Here is a 19886-nt window from a genome sequence, read left to right as displayed (position 1 = left end):
GCAGCATACCCTGTGATATGAAAACTGGGGAGTGATCTTATTGCAGCCTTCCAGTACCTAAAGGGAGCCTATAAACAGGAGGGGAATCAACTATTTAAAAGGGTAGATAACAGCAGGATAAGGGAAAATGGTTTGAAGTTGAGGGAGGGAAGCTTGAGGTTGGATGTCAGGGGAAGTTCTGTACTGTGAGAGCGGTGAGGTGCTGCCCAGAGAGGCTGTGGATCCCCGTCCATCCCTGGAGGTGTTCAAGGCCAGGTTGGATGGGGCCCTGGGCAGCCTGGGCTGCTATGAAATGTGGAGGTTGGTGGCCCTGCATGTGGTGGGGGGGTTGAGCTTCGTGATCCTTGAGGTCCCTTCAGACCTTGGCCATTCTGTGATGTGGTTGCAGGATCCGGCACCATTCCCCCCTCCATCTGTGTCAGCATTCAGAGTTGGTCCCTCCACCTCGGGCTGTTGAGTGCCTTTGTTCTGTGACCCTGGGGCCAACCAGAAGCTCCTGCAGACACGGAGCTCCCTGTGCACTGGGCCCATTCTTCTGCAGAGACCCACAAAGCACACGGCTTCACACAAGCACTTGCACATGGATGTGTATTTTAATAAAAATAATTCTGTCAATATACAGCAGAATGTTGATTTCTTTGCCATATTTCCAGTATATTTTCATAGGCTTTTTTCAGTTAAAATCCCCTCCCCCCGTTTTGTTGTTGGTTGGTTGTTGTTTTTTTTTAAGTTTTCATGCGAAGCATCAGATAACTTAATTCACAACTACTACGCTTAGACTGAACCAATGTGCACAATGTGTGGAACGTCCACGTAGCTGACGCTGTGCCAGAGAGGAGGAAACCCTCCAATGGTGCTGACAAGCGTGGCAATCTGCTCTGCTGCAGCCCCACTGCAGCCCCTCGTTCCCCATCTCCAGCCAAGCAGTTCATACCTGAGTTTTGAGTTCACTGTGCTGCAGGCAGCTCCGTGCCTGGCATTGCTGGGTCCTGGCTGGAGAGCCACGGCATGGGAGCATCCCAATGAAGTGTTCACCTATGTGATGTCCTTTGTCTGAAAGAGTGATTGCACTTCTGTGCTGAACGTTTTCTTGCACATCCTTATTATCCTCAAATCTGCCCTGGCTTCTCCTTTTCTCCACGTTGGTGCTGATGGAGGAAGGAAATGGCCAAAGACCCGCACCGAGGGGTCTGTGTGTTACAGCAGTCCCAGGATGCCCATAGGGGAACTCAGCATGCAAACAGAGCTTTGCATGGACTCCAGGAATGTTTCTGTGAGTGCACATCCCACTGCTTTGTGTGCAGGAGTAAAGCCTCCCTTCCTCCTGGAGATAAAGGAGCTCCTGTTCTCCAAATCCAAGGAAGGGCAATGGGGAGCAGGTGGGGCTTACTTCAGAGGAGGCTCTCAGCTGCTCCCTTCTCCTCCCCAGACCTGCCATGACCCCTCAATGCCCCAACACACCCTCTGTCAGCCTCTGCAATGTGGTGTTACCTGAGTGTTAAGACTGGTAACAAAGCACAGCAGCACCACAGCAACCCAACAAGGTGTGCTTTGACAAGGAGACTGTTCCCTGTGCCTCATGCCCAGGGGGAGAAATGGTGAATTTGATTCCCCCAGGCCTGCTTAAACCAGCTCTGGTTGTTGGCAGTTGTTCGAGGGAGTCTCGGGAACAAAGCTCAAGAATGGTAATGATGTCTTCATGAGACTGTGAGACAGATCAGGGCACAGCTGGAGGACAGGCAAAACGTCACAGTGAGAAAGAAATAATCAAAATATGACAAAACAACAAAACAGGTAGGGATAATCTGGGTGTGCACAACCACAAGAAGCAATGCTTGTGGAAGGGGCCATTCTTGTGTTGGTCACCATCTCCATCAGTCAGACCTCCATCCCCTGGTGCTCAGGTCAGTGCAGCTGAGTGCTCACCAGAGCCTGCAGGTCCCCATTTCTCAGAAGTTCTCAGAAAAACGGCCACTTCGCTGGTCTCAAAACAAAGCTCATGATGTATGCAGGGCTGCAGCTCAGGAGATTTTCACCGTGTCCACTTATCCTGACCGGTGAGCAGAAGAAGCTCCATGCCAGCCAGCCTCATGGGATGGAGGTCCTGTGTCCAGTATAACCATATGGGGGCAGGGCTGAGACCTGGCCACCCTCCCCAGGAGAAGAGATGCCAGCAGGTCCTGCTAGTGGCTACACAGTCACCCATATGGCTCTACCAATGCGCTCCCAGGAGAAGTGATACTGAGGGGCAGCCCAGACAAAGCTGAGTCTTAGCCCGGCTGTTCTTAAGGCCTCCCTCACTCATTCATCTGTTTCTCAGCAAAGCATGAGGCACTTGAAATGAGAAATCCCAAAACACTTTTAAAAATCATTTCTGAGCTTGTGTGAAGGCTCTACTTATGTTGTAGCCATACTCAAAATTAAAGACCTCCATTATTTCTTCTTTTTTTTTTTAAATGACTGCAACAACCCAATCATCAACTCTCACTGATATCATAACAAGGTTCCAAAATGCAAACCATGAAGGAGCAACCACAACTCAATGCCCAGGAAGCTTTTATACATAAAACCACGGCGATAGGCTGCACGATGCACAACAGTAGTGGCAGGAGGTGATCCAGCCCTGCCACCACCACGGACACTCAGCACAGCTTCACTGGGAGACCAAGCGTGAGCCATGACAGAGGTTTGACTAAAAGGAACCAAAAACTACCCCAAAAAGAAGTAACACAAAACTCAGAAGGAGACAAAGATGGTGCTGCTGCACAGATGGAAGAGACAGCCATGACCTAAATGATGGCCAACAGCACAGGAATCACCCAAATGGGAAAGCCACACTGGTCCCCTGCTCTGCCTTTATTTCAAACTTTATGCTCCAGCAGCAAAACACAGCATGCATGGTTGGGTTGAAATGGACCTTAAAGCCTATCCCCACCAATCCCTGCCCTGGGCTGGGTGCCTCACCAGCATAGGCTGCTCAGAGCCCACCCATGGCCTTGGGCACCTCCAGGGATGGGGATGACTCCAAATCACATCTGTAAATGCAGCGAACTCTCAGAGCTCTCAGCTCAGTAGCAGAGTTCTGACACCGACTTACTTTCTCCCATGGTACACCAGTACAAAATACACTTAGAAACACTTGCTGGCAGATGGTTTGAATACCAAAGCCTTAGCAACACTCAAAGTCCCTGGACCGCAGCAGTGACACATTACCACGTCCATCTTACCTGGAGGTTACTCACCCACAGATCCTTGATGGTCACTTTCGGACCTGGAACTAAAAATTGCATTCCTAATCCTCAAAGAAACATTGCCATTCCTTCCTAAATGGGTAAAAAGCACTGATCCTAACCTGCAACCTGATCTGAGCATTTGCACCCTGCAAGGACGAGCACACTTCAGTAACCTCAAAACAATGGAATGTAGCAGTGATCATTCAGTAAATACTACTGTATAGAGTCCTAGTAGCAGAGCCCTTCTATATGGAGAAAAACAGGGATTTTGTGATGCAGCACAAAAACAAACAGCCCAACTTGGCAGCATCCACAGCTCTTCCTTACCATCATCTGCTTCCATCAGTATAGCAGGTGACTTCACACTGGTTAGCCCTGTCTCTCTAGCTGCCAGATTTACCCATTTCTCAGACAAAGGCAATGCCAAATCTTCTACGTTTCCTACTCACAGAGACAGTAAAGACTGAGTTCCTCCAAATCCAATTCCCATGGTTAGCATAGGACAGGATGCACCTCACTGCGGGGATGTGGGAAGTGCGTGGCTGGGCCCAAGTCTCTGGGCAATAAATACATCAATGACTTTGTGGAGGTGGAAGAGACCTTTTTAATAAACAGGATTCAAATAAAATTAAAAAAAAATAATAATCCCTCTGAACTGCCACTGCGAGAAGAGTTCAGGTAACTAGCACAGAAGATGATGTTGCATGTGCACGGATGGAGGAGGGAGGGAAGAAGAGAACAAGGCGTCACCAACTTCACGAGCTTCCTCCGTAAATCAGCAGAAACCAGCTCAGCAAAACTCTCCAGATAAAATACTGGTGGATCCATGAGAAACAACTCAAATCAAAACAAAGAGAAATCCCTACATTGGAAGGCGCTACATTAGAATAACCAGCGAAATACTGAGTGCCGCCGGAGCCGCAGCGGTGGCGGGGAGACAGGTCAGGTCTGCCAGTCACTCCTGGGTCAGGAATGGCCACATGGTGAGGGAACAGATCCTTTCACAGGCAGTGTGTGTGTGCTAGAGGGGGTGTTGGTGGGAGCTCAGGCTACAGACGAGGTGGCGTTGTAGTGGCAGCAACGGAGGGTGAAGGGCAGCACTCGACGATGTCAGCTCCATCCTGCTCTGGTGGCTAGTGCAAATAGTCGTCTACTCTGGCAAAGGAACAGGAGCCCAAGCCCACACGAGCCATGAGTCGCAAACACTCCGAGGCCTGGCCCAGGGCAAGCATCAGTGGGGGCTGCTTTGGCAGGTTCTGAGATTCTGTGGGGCAAAAAGAGAAATCTGTTTAGAAGAGGTGCCTTGGCCACATGCTGGCTCACCTGCAGGCTCCTCCTGGGCACCAGGTCGAGCATCCCTGGCTCTAGAAGGAAGGAACTCCTGAGTTATGCTGGCTCTGCACTGCTGCTCCTGAGCATATCCCACCAGAGCTGCCCACCCACAGGGACACGACTCAACGGGGCCTTTTAGAAAGTGCTGCTTTCTCAAAGTTGTCCATGGCAAGAAAATGGCAGCATCGCCTCTGCGTCTGCCAGAAAACCCTCAAAGTGTGAGAGATCAGAGCATGGGAGAATAAGGAAAGGTGGAAGAAATTAGCTCTAAGGGAGAGGTAGCTGCTCCCGCTCGTCCTTATGTGAATCTATGCAGTAGTCCACGATCTACACAAACTCACTCATTGGTCACCACTTTTGTTCAGTGTCACTTTTGCTAGGTTAGCAAGAGGGAATCCTCAGCTGCTGTAGTTAAGATGTGCATCGGAGGATGTCCAGACACTGCTTTTCATTTCTCTCTGGAGATATCCCTAAGAGCCTTATCTGGGCACTGGTCAAACAGTGGCTGGAACTGAGCCCCCGATGCACACCTTGCCATGCTGTCAAGGAAAGGGACTCTTTCCCAAATCCTAATATATCTGTTCCTTTACTCAGACAGAACAGGAACTCACAGGTTTGCCCATCAAGCAGTTCCTTCCCCAAAAAGATAAATCTCCTTCTGGCACACTCAATTCTCAGGTGAGCAGATCCACAAGGAAAAAGGTCTGGGCACCGTGAGCTGCTGTGTGTACAGCAGTGAAATAAGTGTTTCTGAGACTGAGGAGCTTTCCAGTGGACTGTATTTGGCCAGCTGTGGATGGACTGATCTACCCGAGCCTGGGGAATGTCCTGTGAAGTTATCTGAGCAATGACACAGTGTGCATAGGGCCCAGTGACAGGATCAAAGGGTCTGTCTGGTGTGAAATAACTCCTTTCCTGCGGATTGGTGGCAGGTTATAAGTTTAGTATCACTTCACTCTACTCCATCATGGGTTCTTCTGTAGCTGGAGATGGCAGGATGGTCAGCAATGGAAGGGCAACTCACTGACTGCAAGTGCACGACTTCCATCGGGGCAAGCTATCATGTTTCCTACATCAGGTTCAAGACAGGAGAATAAAGGACAAGCTCTTAGGCCAAAGAACATGCCTGTCTAAGAAGATTGCTTGTGTCTGGAAGAGCAGCCATAAACACTCAGCTCTGAGAACATGGAGACTGCTCACACATGGATCCACAGGTATGTGCTGATACAAAGACACCAGAAAAAAAGGAGCTGGCTTGCTAGCTGAAGATAACCAACATATAGCCAGACCTCTGCACCAAGTGGGTCTTCACCAGTAACCCAGTCCTGATTCCAGCCACAGGTCCTAGGCAGCCAGGTATCTGAGCTCCACCAAGCACACCACACCATGGGAACATGCAGATACATATGTTCAAAGGGAATACAAAGCCTGCCTGCATTCAGTGTGGTCTCAAAGGTCAGAGGAATTTATGGTCCCCTCTAACTTAGAGCTAACACTATGGGAACCTGCTGCATTTGTGAGCTGCATTCCCCACCAGAAAGCAGGATTGCGCCAGTCAAAACTCTGCCAACCCAAACAGCATGGAAAACAGCCTCGCTAGTGCCAACAAACTGATTAAGGTGTGTTCAGAACAAGAAAGAAGAGGGGCAGGAAAATGCATCCAAAAGATCTTGGCTCCTTGGTAAGCTGAATTCTCCTATGGAGATTTCATGGAAGCAGCACTGAGGAAGACCCAAGGAAGGGAGCCAAAACAAGACCAGGTTGGAAGCACCCATCCTCTGCAGCTTCACTCCCACCTCCCTGCAGCCCTGCCCTTTCAGTCCCCTGCATAAGAAAGACAGGCAAAAGCTAAAGACAAGTACTTCCTAATTTCTCCTAACTCTCATAGGCTTGCCTGCCATGTCCTGTGGCAGGCAAGCCTCTGAGAGTTAGGAGAAATTAGGACCTGTGAATAGGTATGTCCAGCTCATGTAAGAACCAGGTCTTACCCAAAATAGCACTATTAAGAGCAGCACACACAGGTTCCCTCTGGATTGGGTCCAGCTGTTGACCAACAGGGCAGTTCCAAGGGTCTGAGTAAGCTAACAAGCTAAATGCATCCTGTGTGAGAGAACAGAAAGGTACAATAAGGTCATGCACGGCTGTGAACACACAGGAAAACTGCCAAATCTGTCTGCTGGGGCACCTCCTGCCATCACCAGCGTGACAGCTCCTGCCTCTTAGAAATAAATGGCCTTTTTCTTCTTGGCAGCAAGGGACTGCACTGGGCCATCAAGACAATAGATTACAGAGAGTGCTCTCTCCACTCTGCACAGGAAGGCAGGCAGAGTGCTACCTGGAGGGAAGAAGACCATGCAGTTACCCCTGGAAGGCAGCAGGAACTTTATTCCTTCTCTCCTGTGCTGAGAACTGGGTCTAGACACTCTGGGTTCACTGACTTTCATCCTCCAGCCCCCATGTAGGCCCCCTCATCCTCACCAGCTGCAGAAATGGGGAACACCCAGAGCTCTACAAGGAAACCCACAATACCAGTCCTGGCCAGAGAACTGCTGTGAGGCAGCATAAGGCCCAGGCTTACCTGAAGCATCTTTTTGTGCACTGTATTCTTCCCGTATTCTCTGCACAGCTGTTCACTCAGCATCTGCAGCTCCCGTCCAAACTGGATCATTCGCTCGGTGGCAGCGTGGTTCCCTCCACAGAGCTGCCTCTGGGGACAGCTGTCTTCTAGAAGAAAGGCAGGGGAGAAGAAAGAATTGCCTCATTCCCCACCACTGCTCACTGTAAGGCATGCTGCCCTTCCTTAGCCGTAAGTCCTTCCCCTTCAGGAGCAGTTACATGCTGTTTATCCAAGCAGAGGCTTTCTCTGAGTCCTGAACTACAACAGCGGGCTGTGGATTTTTCATAGGGCAACCCTGAACTCTGTTTAATGCTTGTGGACTACCTACAGATCAAGTCCTCTGGTAAAATCATGGGAACCTGCAACTCCGGTTGTGTTACCCTTTCATGTGTGTAAGGTACTCCACACACCACAGAAAACCTGGTCTCAGTCAGAGATACCAAAACACCACCAACTTTCCAATATTTGGTAAATATAAGACACCAGTAATTGGAGGAATTCCAAGTTTCAGAGGTAATGAAGTTGATTCATGTCTCCCCCCAGGCTGAAGCACCCATAGGCAAGATAGTCCTAGCTGACCATACTGTGCCAAAGCCCCTTTGCAGCTGGGCATCAGTCAGTCTTTCAGCTCAGTTCATTTCTCCAGGTGTTAGAAGTGCCTGGACTGCTCTGTGCTATAATTCACAACCAGTGCTGAACAAACCTTTGATTCTTATTGCCTTTCCTGGCCCACAATATCACCAGCACTGCTGCACAACGATGAAAAGTCAATCCTAGTCTCAGTTCTGAGACAGATTTATTTCCCTGGTGAAACTGGTATCTCGAGAACTTCATTCACCAGGGCTGGGAAAGAAACCACACGATCCAACCACTACTTTAACTCTTGATCCCTGCTCTATCTCCCATTGCCTCTCCTGCCTGAGGCCCTACCCATGCTGGATTCATCTGTCTGCAGGATCTCTTCGTGTTTGTAGGTGCCATTCATTATCCTGGTGGATGAATTTTCCAGGACTCCATTGGGGTAGTGCTCAGCCTCCATTTCCATCTCGCTGTCGCTGCGGTTAAAGGAAGAAAGAAAAGTCAGATGTTTACATCAGGGAAGAAATGAAAAGCTCACATGACAAATGATGCCCAGCAATGGCCAGTAAACCACAATTAGGTGCCAGTTAAACTACAGGAAGTGAGATGGTTTAATTCAGTGCAGTAAAAATCATTGCTGGCTTCTGAAGACAACTGATGAAACAGGTTTCTGTTACGAAATGAACCTGCAAGCCTGAGCCAGGACAGGGAACTGGAACAGGTCTATCTCTGCTGGGAACAGCAGTGACCTTGTAGATAGGAAGAGTTACTCTGTTGTTTAAAAAGAGCAGAACAGATGCTCTTCAGAAAGAACACCGAGCCCTCTCCCACCACCTCACCCTCCTCAGGGTCCTACAACGAAAAAAACTATACCTGGTTTCTTGGTTACTCGTACTACTGTGCTGCTGAGATTTGGTAGAATCTGTAGAATTGGACTCTGAGTAGTTCACAGATGAGGGGGAGGAGGAGGAGGAAGATGACGAAGATGAACTCAGTGTTGGGTATTTACTGTGGCTCTGTTTGCTTTTTGTGGACATGACTCCATTGCTACAGGTAGGACTATCTGCTCCTGAAGGTTAAGAAGGATGGGAAAAATGAGAGCAGACTGACACTGACACTCTACTCTGATATCAACAGTTTGTCAAGTAGGCCCCAAAAGAAGAAAGCAAAAGACCGAAGATCTTAATTATTCAGCAATATTAAACTCATGGGGTTTAGAGAAAGCACAAATGAATATGGAAAGAACTGCACTGTTCACCATCAACATCCAAGCTTAAGGAAGTGCCAGAAATGGGCTGTAAATAAAGGATTGGCAGAACCAGCTCACACGTGCACAGAAATCACCAAAACAAAACACACTTTCAGCTGTGAGCAGCTCAAGACTCAGTGAAACAGCTCAAGGTGTTTTCAGGGGCTCTGCTCTGACCTTCAACGCCACAGTCAGAAATTACCTACAGAAGTATCTTGAGATGTCCTGGTTTACCTTGTTCTTTCTACTTAAAATCCTAAAGTTTCATTGCAAGGTAAGTCCATGGGAGAAGCAGCACACATGCAGTGCATCCCCCTAACTTTGTGCTAAACTGGCCAGATCAGTGCAACTTCACTGAGGCTCTGAATTCTACAGACTGGAGGGGCACTAATGGAAAGCAAGTAACATAAGGGAAAGGAGCACTTCATAGCAAAATGCACAGAAAGTAGCAGGTGATGCACAGTGCAGCAGTCTACCTTTCATTTTTGCTCTTTTCAGACATAGGGGGGAAAAAAAAGCACTTACCAGTACTATGAACATGTGAGTTGCTGGATCCGTGTCTGGGACTTAAGCTGGGGGAACCAGGGTAACTGTCCTGGGATCTGGGGCTGTGTGCACTGAAACAACGGACTTCGCTGTCTGTCCCATTCACCATCTCCACAAACTGCCGACACCTGATTTCATGGGAAGAAAGAAGAAAAGGGTGCGTGACAGCCAGCATGTTCTGCACTGATGTTTCCTCAGTCACTGCCTGCAGAAGTCTTAGGAATTGGATGGAAGTTATTTCTTGGCTTCGAAAGAGCCGTTTTAGACTCCTGATATATTTGTATTGTGAGTGCCTTGATGATGTTACAGCAGGAGGGAGTTCATATAGTGCCACATGGATGCTAATGAATGCTGAGAACCATACTGAGACAGACGTGCAGTATAACAGCAGTCACCCTTCTTTTCAGCCCCATGCCTAGGGGAGCACCAGTATTATCAACACGATGTTCCACCTTGGCTAACATCAGTGAAAGCAGAGAGACGATGAGAAAAAGCATTTCAGCATCAATGGTGCCATAAGATCAGAGATGAAACTTCACAAATTCAAAACACAGCACATTTCTCACGTGGCAGGGCTTAGAAACACTCCTCCAGTTAACCAAATGTTCCCAAATCTGCACTGCTCTGGACCCGAGAGAATTACTGTGATGCTAAGCCTGCTGTGAGGACACATGGTGAGATAAAGAGAGAGTTTTCTTGGTCCCAAAAAGCAAGTTTTGCACTGTTAACATGCTTTCATCTCCACACCTCTGCAGGTACTACAAAATTAGATGGGTTTTTCAGGGCAGGTACTAAAACTGCCAATGAGAGATCCCCCCTCTACTCCATAACTTAGAACTGCTGGTGACCAATGGGACCTCAGGCAGAATTCAGACCAAGGTGTGCAGCCTCTCTGGATGACTGGGCAGTCCCTTATCTCCTTCAGCTTCATTAGGGAGCAGAAAGCTATTCATACTTACTTTAACATGAAGAGCAGGTTGGGGTTATGTTCTAGGAGGCCAGGGTAGAGCTGCTGGGTGGCTTCTATAGCCTCTCCAACTCGGCCTGCTAATACTAGCTTCTGTATTCCTGAAAGTAAAAGGAAACCTGTTGACACACAGGGCAGGCCAACAAGAATGGCTGGAAGAGTTTCAGAGAAAAGTCTCAGGTATGTCACACAGCTCCCCAGTAGCACCTCACACAAGGGCTAGGGAGAACTGGGGAGCACGCTGTATTTATTATAGATCAGGATGAAGTCTGTGTAAATGTGGGAGAATCTGTTAGGAGCTCAGAAACACCTGGAATATCTGAAAGATGAAGTGGGTGCACTGGGTTGGGGTGTTCTGTGCCTTTACTCTTTTAGTCAGAAGAGCTGGGCAGCAGTGGAAAAGACCGAGGACACAACAGCTGGATGGGAGTGAGGAGGATGCTGGGGAAGCTAGGATTTCAGAGGGGAAACCCCTGGGTCACTCCATGCTACATCCTCTTGCTGGTTCATGCTTGGAACATTACCATATGGCAGACCACCAGACAAGCAATGAATGACTGAAGGGGCTGGAGGCTTAAACCACAGCAACACCAATAGGCTGATTTTTGTAAATCATAGAATCATACAATAGGCTGAGTTGCAAAGGACCACAGTGATCATTGAGTTCCAACCCCCTGCTGTGTGCAGGTCGCCAACCAGCAGCCCAGGCTGCCCAGAGCCACATCCAGCCTGGCCTTGAATGCCTGCAGGGATGGGGCATCCACAGCCTCCTTGGGCAACCTGTTCCAGTGCCTCACCACCCTCTGTGTGAAAAACTGCCTCCTAAAATCCAACCTAAACCTCCCCTGTCTCAGTTTAAATCCATTCCCCCTTTCCTATCATCATCCACCCTCGCAAACAGCCGTTCCCCCTCCTGTTTATACGCTCCCTTCAAGTACTGGAAGGCCACAATGAGGTCTCCCCAGAGCCTTCTCTTCTCCAAGCTAAACAAGCCCAGTTCCCTCAACCTTTCCTCACAGGAGAGGTGCTCCAGCCCTCTGATCATCTCAGTGCCCTCCTCTGGACTCATGCAGAGCAGCTGAAAGCACAGCCCAGCAATCCTCGTTACCAATCCCCAATAACAATCTGAAACAACTCAGCCTGGCTCCCACTTCTCAGTGACTATTTGCTTGTTGTCATAACTGACAGCTGAAACCAAAGATATGGTTCTCACACCAATCTGTGCAGCAGTCTCCTTCATTCTGTTCTGCTCCTTCCACTTCCTTGCACACAACTTTCCACGTCTTGCTACTTTTGTCAGCTCTCCTCTTTGCCTTGTTTGGCAACTCTCACAGATGTCTCTGTTTTTTCTACCTTCCTCTCTTTTTGTTTTCCCATCTGTGCTCTCTTCACACCTTTATTTAAGCCCCAGCTGCAGAGCTCTGTATTCCTTCCCTCCAAGTTGCCTTGTCACCTGTGCTTACAAAGACCAGACCGTGCTGTCTCACACGCTGGGAGACCCAAACCAGCAAGAGCACCAGCTGGGTGAGGGCTGCATGGCCTGGGAAGCAAAACCCATCAGCACTCACCATACAAAGGAAGCAATGGGCAGCAGCTCCTGTTATTCTGGGTAATGAGCAAAGTATCCAAACCAACCGAATGCTGGCTCAGCACATGTGATGTATGGAGGGACGACTACAAAGGGGCATGGTGCACCTGATGTGTGATGGCCACGTGAGAAATGGTTCACAAAGGAAAGGGAAATGCATAGGGCAGGGCAGATTGCATTCAGTGGGAGAATGCAGAAAACACACCAGTGTTCTGTGACCCTGTGCTCTGAGTCCATGAATAGAATGGCTAAAAAAGCAAAAGTGCAGCAGGAGAAAGCTGCATGTCTTATTCTACAGGAGCCAGGAGGGCTTAAACACTGAGAGATGAACCACTGCAGAGGAAAGAGAAGTATTCAAGGCAGACACAGAATATTATTCTTAGAATTGGAGAATCACAGAATCATTTGAGCTGGAAGGGACCTTTAAAGGTCATCTAATCTAACTGCCCTGCAATGAACAGGGATACCTACAGCTCCATCTGGGACATCTACAGCTTGCAAAAAATTTAGAATAGGTCCATTGTAAGGGATCTGCAATGATCACCAAGTCCAACTGCATGACCACTTCAGGGCTAACCACAAGTTAAAGCATTAAGGCCATTGTCCAAATGCCTCTCAAACACTGGCAGGCAGAAGGCAGCTCTCTAGGAAGTCTGTTCCTGTGTCTGATCACTGAATTTACCCAAATGAATACAAAGGGACTGAAAGACTTGTTAATTCTAGGAGTTGTAGTTCAAATAGGTTGATATGCCTGGGTCCCTGTAACCATGCTAATAAAACTGCCTTGCTGCAAAAGTTTGTACTGAAGAACCCAAATCCAAAGGAATCTCAAAAGCACAGTGACTTCAGTTCAGCGCAAGTCCTAGGTGATGAGACTTATTCTCCACCAGTCTGGCACTACCTCTGTCCTGGATAGCAATGCTGCAGTCAAAAGTGTAACACAGCCAGGATGCCACGTGCTGGGAGTGACCACCCAAGAGACTTACTTTGTCTGTTCCTTATTGAGGTCTGTTCTTCCTGGATTGCAGTGTCTGTGACTCTGGCGAAGGCAGTTGCTGTTGAACAGTACCCATGATGAACCAAATATGAAGAAACCATACTAGAAAACAAGGAAACACAAATGGATGAAGAGGCATTGGTACTATGAAGTAATCCCACTGCAGAAAAGAATCAATGGAAGTCGTAATTTCAGTCAACAAACTCAGCTCAGCTCATAACCAAAGTCCTAACAAAAACACAAAACTTCCAGTGTGTACACAGTATTTATTTATGTAATTACTGCTGCCTAAAGGTCATTTGTAAGAGCTCACTACCATATAATGCCATTCATGTCTCCTGGCCACACAAGACACAGCTCCCTCTTCCTATACAGACAGAAAATCCCAACCTCAAAGAAGTTCATGGCTTTCAAGCAGACCTTAAAGAACCCCAACACTCTGATTCTTTCTTTCTTTCCACTCTGGCCCTGAATTTTTGTTATCACTTATTCAGCCAGCAATTATTGGTAAAGGGTAGTTGAATCCACTTGTGAATTCTAGACATTAAGGAAGGAAGATGTTAAACAGGACTGGAGCCAGTATTGGCCTTTGGACCCCAACCAGATTCAGCACCAGTGATCACCACCCTCTGGGCTCAGCCAGTTTTCAGCCCACATCCCTGCCTGCCCATCATCATGCATGAAGACATCAGCAGCTTGTCTGTGAGAATCTGATGAGAGATGGTGTCAAAGACTCTACTCAAGTCCAAGCAGATAATATCCACTGCTCGTCTCTCATCTACCAGGGCATCTACCAGGGCTGTCATTTCATCACAGAAGTTTCTGAAGTCGGTCAAGCATGACTTCCCCTTTTGAAGCCATGCTGACTGTGCTCCTGATGATTTACTTGTTCTTCATGTACCTGAAAATGGCCATAATTATATTTTCTGTTTGGTTGAGTTTGCAAGCCTTTGGCTTAGGGCTATTTCTTGCTCTTTTGATTCTGAATCCAGCTGACTTATGTCCTGACTTTTTTCCTATGATAGAATATTTATGGTTTCCTCTCCACTGCCCTTCACCCCGTGCTTCACCTCCATGTATATGTCCTTCCATTATTACAAGCTTTCATGCAGACACTGGCTGAAAATTTCTCCAATATCTTTAAAGTTTTAAGCAGCAACGATTTACGCAGGAAAAGTTATTAAACAACAAAAGAGAAAGCAAAAGACATGTTAGATTTGAGCAAAGTGCAACTTCTGCCATAAGAAAACAGAAATGGACGTGTAAGAGAACACAAGAAGCTGAACAGCAGAATAGTGACTTACTTCTGCAGCATGGCTTGCCACTCGCCTAGCCTGTCTCCTATGGGAAACCGCTTAATGGTGCTCTGAATCTTTGCTCGCCACTCCCTCATGTAGTCCTCGATGTCAAACACAAATGGCTGCTGCCCGAAGTTGGCATCCACTATCTCTCCTGGAGTCTGGAGGCCCACTGTAGGGTACAGATTTGACTGGGAAAGAAGAAACATGCATTAAACTCAGCTTTTTCTTACTGGTTCTGGTTACATGGGTTACACCCAAAGAACTGCTCTTTAAAATGAAACACGTAAGAGAAGAAGAAGGGGCAACAGACCCTTTACAGGTAAATCTCAAGGAACCTCAAGACTTACTGTGCAGTTATTAGAATTTATTGCATAAAACCAGAGCAACAAGTTCAATTTCAAGCAGCAAATCTAAGTGTTTTGCACTGTTTCAAATGAACTCACTTATTCCTTAACAAGAGCAGCTACCAAGGTACTTTACATCTCTGATGATAAGGAAATGGACTGTAGTGGAGGCACCCACACAAGAAATTATCATCAGATGAGTTTTATTAAGACACTGATAAGGCCTTGGAGGGTGACCAAAGAAGGGCAGTGAAGCTGATTACACACAGGTGAAAATATAAAAGCTACCATTGTGAAAATAACTCTAAAAGTGAGCTAATAATCCAGATTCCATAGAAGATGATCAAAGTAAAAGAGGCAGTGAAAGGCTCTGTAGAGGTTCTCTGAATTCAGATTATTTTAACAATAACCAGGCTGGATATTAGGAACAATTCCTTCTCAGAAGGAGCAGTGATGCAGTGGCACAGTTGCCTGGGGAGGTGGAGGTCACCATCCCTGGAGGTGTGCCAGAGCTGTAGGGATGTGGCACTGAGGGATGTTGGCAGTGGGCACGGTGGGATGGGTTGGGGTTGGACTTGGGGACCTTGGAGGACTTTTCCAAACTTAATGACTGATTCCATGACTTCTATATGGATACAAATTGCATCTCTGAGCCCACTTTAACATGAAAAGAAACACCACTGGAAAAGGTACAGGCTTGCCTGGTTCTCACTCTGCATCACATCCTTTAAGCACATGCTCCATTCACAGTTACATTACTTTTCTGCTTTTCTGTTGGCAACACAAGAAAGCTGCATTAATCCTTGACTTCAGAGCGACTACTGACAGCCTGCAAGGCTTAGGAAGAAATCTCATGGCACTCACGGACTACTTGGTGTCATTATTTTCCACTTTGCTCTAACACATTCAGGACTGTTATGGCTAGAAACAAGACACTGGGCAGGGCACAGAGATGCAGCATGGCACAAAGTGGAATTCAAGCCTGGAAGGTGCCTGGTTGTGGTGTCTTGCTCATGGTTGAGCCTATGTCAGGTGTCAGGAAGGTAAAAATGTAAACCTAACTGCAAAGTTTTCCACTCCCAAAAGGGAGGTGATAAAAAGATGAAAACAGAAGTGAAATGTCCAGAGGCAATGGGCACAAGTGGCAACCTGGGAAGTTCTGAGGGGACATACAGAATACACTCTTCCTTTTGAGGATGAATAAGGACTGGAATAGGTTTCCAGAGAGACAACATCATCTCTGTTCTTGGAGATCTTCAAAACTTAGCTGGGTGCAGTACTGCACTAGCTGTGACATCAGCTCTGCAGAGAGCAGGGGTTAGGCATGATGATTAGGAGTTGGACTTGAAGATCCTTACATGTCCCTTCCAACTTGGGATATTCTGTGATTCAATGATCTCTGGAAGCTCCTTCAAGCCTAAATTCTTCTAAGACTCCATTATTTTGTGGGGTGTGATGTCAAGATGGTGAAGAGGCGGCCATACAAGTGAGCCCAGTTGAACTCTCAATATTATGTCATGAAGGAACAAAGGAATAACAGCAGCCCCAATAATAACAAGGATCTATAGCAGGAGTGCAACTCCCTGATAACAAACAGGCTGTCAAGACCTGGAAGAAACCCTTCTCATTTTGGGAAAGACACAAGGTGATCCTCCCAGCCCCTCCTGTGGGACTACACACAGCCAGACACCAGCTCACCCCAGTTCTCTCTTCTGTGTGGAGTTTCACACTTGGTTCCTCAGTGTCAGGGGCATGTGGCTGATACTGTGCCCTTCTGCAATCTCAAATATCAAATGAAAAAATGAATCTATAAACACAGGCTGAGAACCAGCATCAGAAATCAGGATGATTGCATCACTGCTGACTCAGCACATCTCTTGCTTTCACATTCTCACACCACGGAAGTCGCTGCACTGGAAGGATGTGCAAGGAAAAGGCAGCATGATAAAGGGTGCCAGAGGAAAAGGTACTTTTGAAGTCAATTCCTCCTCTTTCCCACAGACTTTTGACCACCTCTCCCTCAGACTGCCAGCTGTTCATATCCCCACAGTTCATCTCGATTTGATTTTCCAGCCTTTTTCTCCCTTGCTGCCCCTGCAGTCCCACTCTGGGCCATTCCACATTCTTCTTTTTGCACTTCTGCACTCTCAGCACACAGCTGCTTTGACCGAGCAGGATTAACCTGATATGGGCTTGTGTAAATAAACAGAGCTAGGTGTAAACACTGATTTATAAAGGGGAAACTCTCTAACTCTCTCTGTGGGATCTCCACTTCCATTTGTAAGCAGTTACTCTTTTATTAACTTCAGCCTGTGCGTTTTTTTCCACCAGTGTACACTTGAACAAATGTAAACACTCTTCAAAGGGAACTGAAATACGGAACAAGCTGAAACAATGAATAATAAATGCTTCAGTGTGTGTCAGAATTATCCCAAGAAAACATGAGTTTCAATTACAAGTCCCCATTTCAACTTCCTGCTATGGCAAATATTGCAAAATGCTGTCTTCCTCACTTGTCCCTGAAAGGGGAACTTTGCAACACACACTTCAAAGATACAATTACCAAACTGGTAATGTTCTGAAGGCTTACGTCCATTTCTTGTGTAGTCTCACTGCTACGTCAACACAATCACCCTACAGGTCACTGAAGCTGGTGGAAAAGCAATGGGGCTTAACCAGCCAACCTCATGCTCCTGCCTGGATCACAATGTTGTAATAAATGAAAGGCATCACTTGCAAGCTGTATCAACGTCCTTTTTCTACTACTTCAAGACTTCTCTAGCAATAGTTGCACTATGTAAATCAAAAGCCTAACGTGGCTTTAGGATCTCCTTCCACAGGAGGGGCAGCAGCTTTAACTCTCTAGAATAGCAACCAAGAAGCAACGGACCAAGGGAGCAAAAAGGGCCAGAATTACATCCTACTATGGAATACACAGGTGTGTGCAAAAGAGAAGGAAGAAGGAAATAATTCAAGGAGAGGAGAGTGGGACAATGGAAGTCAGGTGGAAGCAGACATCCTTAGGATGAATCTGGCAGCAGAGCACCTGAGCTATTTAGAAGACGGAGAGAAATGTCTGAAATCCACACTGAGGTAGAACTTTCCTGACACTGCAGGAGATCAAAGGAAGACTGAGGAACAGCAGGAACAGAGGGATGTCCTGGGCAAGAGAGGGAGAAGCTGGGAATAACATCACTGAGCATTTCTGTGCTCTCTGAAGGCAGAACACAAGGCCACTCAGTGACTTTACACATACAGTCCCCACATTGGATGCTGCCTTTGGAAGACAGTGACCTGTAGCACAGCCTGAATCCAGGCTTTAATTCCAGGAGAAGGAGTGACATATTCTTCGAGGTGGCGAGGGCTCAGAGGAGGTACGTGAGCAGCCCACATCCCAGCCATGGGATTATGAAGTTTCAGAAAAGAAAGCAGCCACACCATTCAGTGCTGTGTTTTACTACTTTTTTTTTTTTAAACAGACCATGAGAAGAGCAAGTAAAAAATTAAAAAATCACATCCCCACACTCTTTCCCCCTCCCTTCTGTTTGCAATCTTAGTTAAAATAATACTAAAAAGAGGTGTACTTACAGGGAGGTCTGTAAAGGCTATACCTGTGGGGGGAAAAAATATTACAATTAACAAGACAAAAGATATTTTCCCAGCTTGACAACATCCATATCATGCTACAGAAAGTTACTACAGCTCAATCAGTCCCACCTCTGACCCTGACTTTCACCACCTGTCACATTGAGAAGAATCTTCCCTCCCCAACCCTCTCCTTAGGAGAAGGTCCATGGAAAAGCCTAAACCTTTTGGAAATCTCTCCTTAAGATTTAATTTTCCAAAAAGTAGCTCCTCTTTTCTTTGTTTCTCCCTCTGTTACTCTGAAGGAGATACTTTTCCAGGCACACTTTGGGTTTAGAAACAGAGCTTTACTATCACGTTGCTTTGGGTCTGTAGCTGCTTCTCCTTACCAGTCAGTCAGAGACAGGAATGAGCATCCCAACGCTTTGCATTACAGCTGGGGAATGTTTTTGCCACTGGACCAAGCTGCAGCCTGGAACACCTGAGAAATACTGTGCAAAGAACAGCTTCATCCTCCACGATGTTGTTACAGTTCCAAATACAAGCAATGGAAAAAAAGTGCATGGTTTCCTTTTTTCTTCACTTTGGCGTATGGAAAGAGAAGCAGAGCAAAACCTGCTAAATATCACAGCTAGTCATAGCAGGATCCATTTCTGCTCTAACCCACGTCCCACTTCAGCCACCCCTTCTTTGCTGCACTGAAAAGCACTATAGCATGTGTCAAAGCAAGAGGGCACCGTTCTCTGATGTTAATGTTATGGCTGTTTTACAGGGAGATTTCAGGTGGTCAACCAGTAAAAGAACAGCTGCAATGAATCAAAGAATCATAGAATGGCTGGTTGGAAGAGACCTCAACACCCACCCAGATCCAAACCCTGCCATGGGCTGGCTGCTCCCCACCAGCTCAGGCTGCCCACAGCCCCATCCAGGGCCTGGGGACCTCCAGAGATGGGGCACCCACAGCTCTCTGGGCAATATTAGCAGATGAGCCTGAAATGGACATATAACCAAGTCTGGGAGGCAACATAGGAAACAATTATCACCTGAAACAGCACAGATCCAAAATCAAATGAATCACAGAATGGCCCAGGTTGGAAGGACCTCGAGGATCATGAATCTCCAACCCCTCCACCACACGCAGGACCTCCACATTTCATAGCAGCCCAGGCTGCCCAGGGCCCCATCCAACCTGGCCTTGAACACCTCCAGGGATGGACGGGGCATCCACAGCCTCTCTGGGCAGCTGTTCCAGCACCTCACCGCTCTCATAGTAGATGCTCAGAAAAACAAACAAACTGGATTTTGATTAAATAGCTAATAATGTTTAATTAACATCATGGCAATTTGTCCCATCTCTCACATTGTCTACTTATTCTTTGCCCATTGTGCATGTTCTGCCCTAAATCCATTTTCCACACACTCCCCACCACAGGCTTCACACTTTGCTTCAATCCTTAGACAAGAACCAGGCTTATCTCCTCTTTGGAAGTGCTCCCTTGCCCTCCAGCATCTCATCCAGCACATGGGCAAACATATAACTTGTGAGTG

At 47.2% G+C, this 19886-nt stretch overlaps 1 protein-coding gene across 1 annotated transcript in view; it reads right to left on the bottom strand.

Annotated features, from left to right (window-relative positions):
• Window positions 1-718: 718 nt before the first annotated feature.
• RANBP10 (RAN binding protein 10) overlaps window positions 719-19886 on the bottom strand; it is a 38467-nt gene continuing 19299 nt past the window's right edge. Inside the window, exons 3-12 of the mRNA XM_010717857.3 lie at window positions 18342-18364; window positions 14413-14597; window positions 13098-13210; window positions 10516-10624; window positions 9536-9684; window positions 8635-8830; window positions 8113-8237; window positions 7144-7289; window positions 6554-6665; window positions 719-4497 (exon numbers count right to left, since the gene is read on the bottom strand). Of these exons, the coding sequence (XP_010716159.1) occupies window positions 4367-4497; window positions 6554-6665; window positions 7144-7289; window positions 8113-8237; window positions 8635-8830; window positions 9536-9684; window positions 10516-10624; window positions 13098-13210; window positions 14413-14597; window positions 18342-18364 (1289 nt within the window). The 3' untranslated portion in view covers window positions 719-4366. The remainder of the gene's footprint in view (window positions 4498-6553; window positions 6666-7143; window positions 7290-8112; window positions 8238-8634; window positions 8831-9535; window positions 9685-10515; window positions 10625-13097; window positions 13211-14412; window positions 14598-18341; window positions 18365-19886) is intronic.

Source organism: Meleagris gallopavo, chromosome 13 (genome assembly GCF_000146605.3).
Source record: "Meleagris gallopavo isolate NT-WF06-2002-E0010 breed Aviagen turkey brand Nicholas breeding stock chromosome 13, Turkey_5.1, whole genome shotgun sequence".
Classification (NCBI taxonomy): Eukaryota; Metazoa; Chordata; class Aves; order Galliformes; family Phasianidae; genus Meleagris; species Meleagris gallopavo.
Note: the sequence above shows the minus strand (reverse complement) of the source record. Positions and strands in the feature narration are given on the sequence as shown.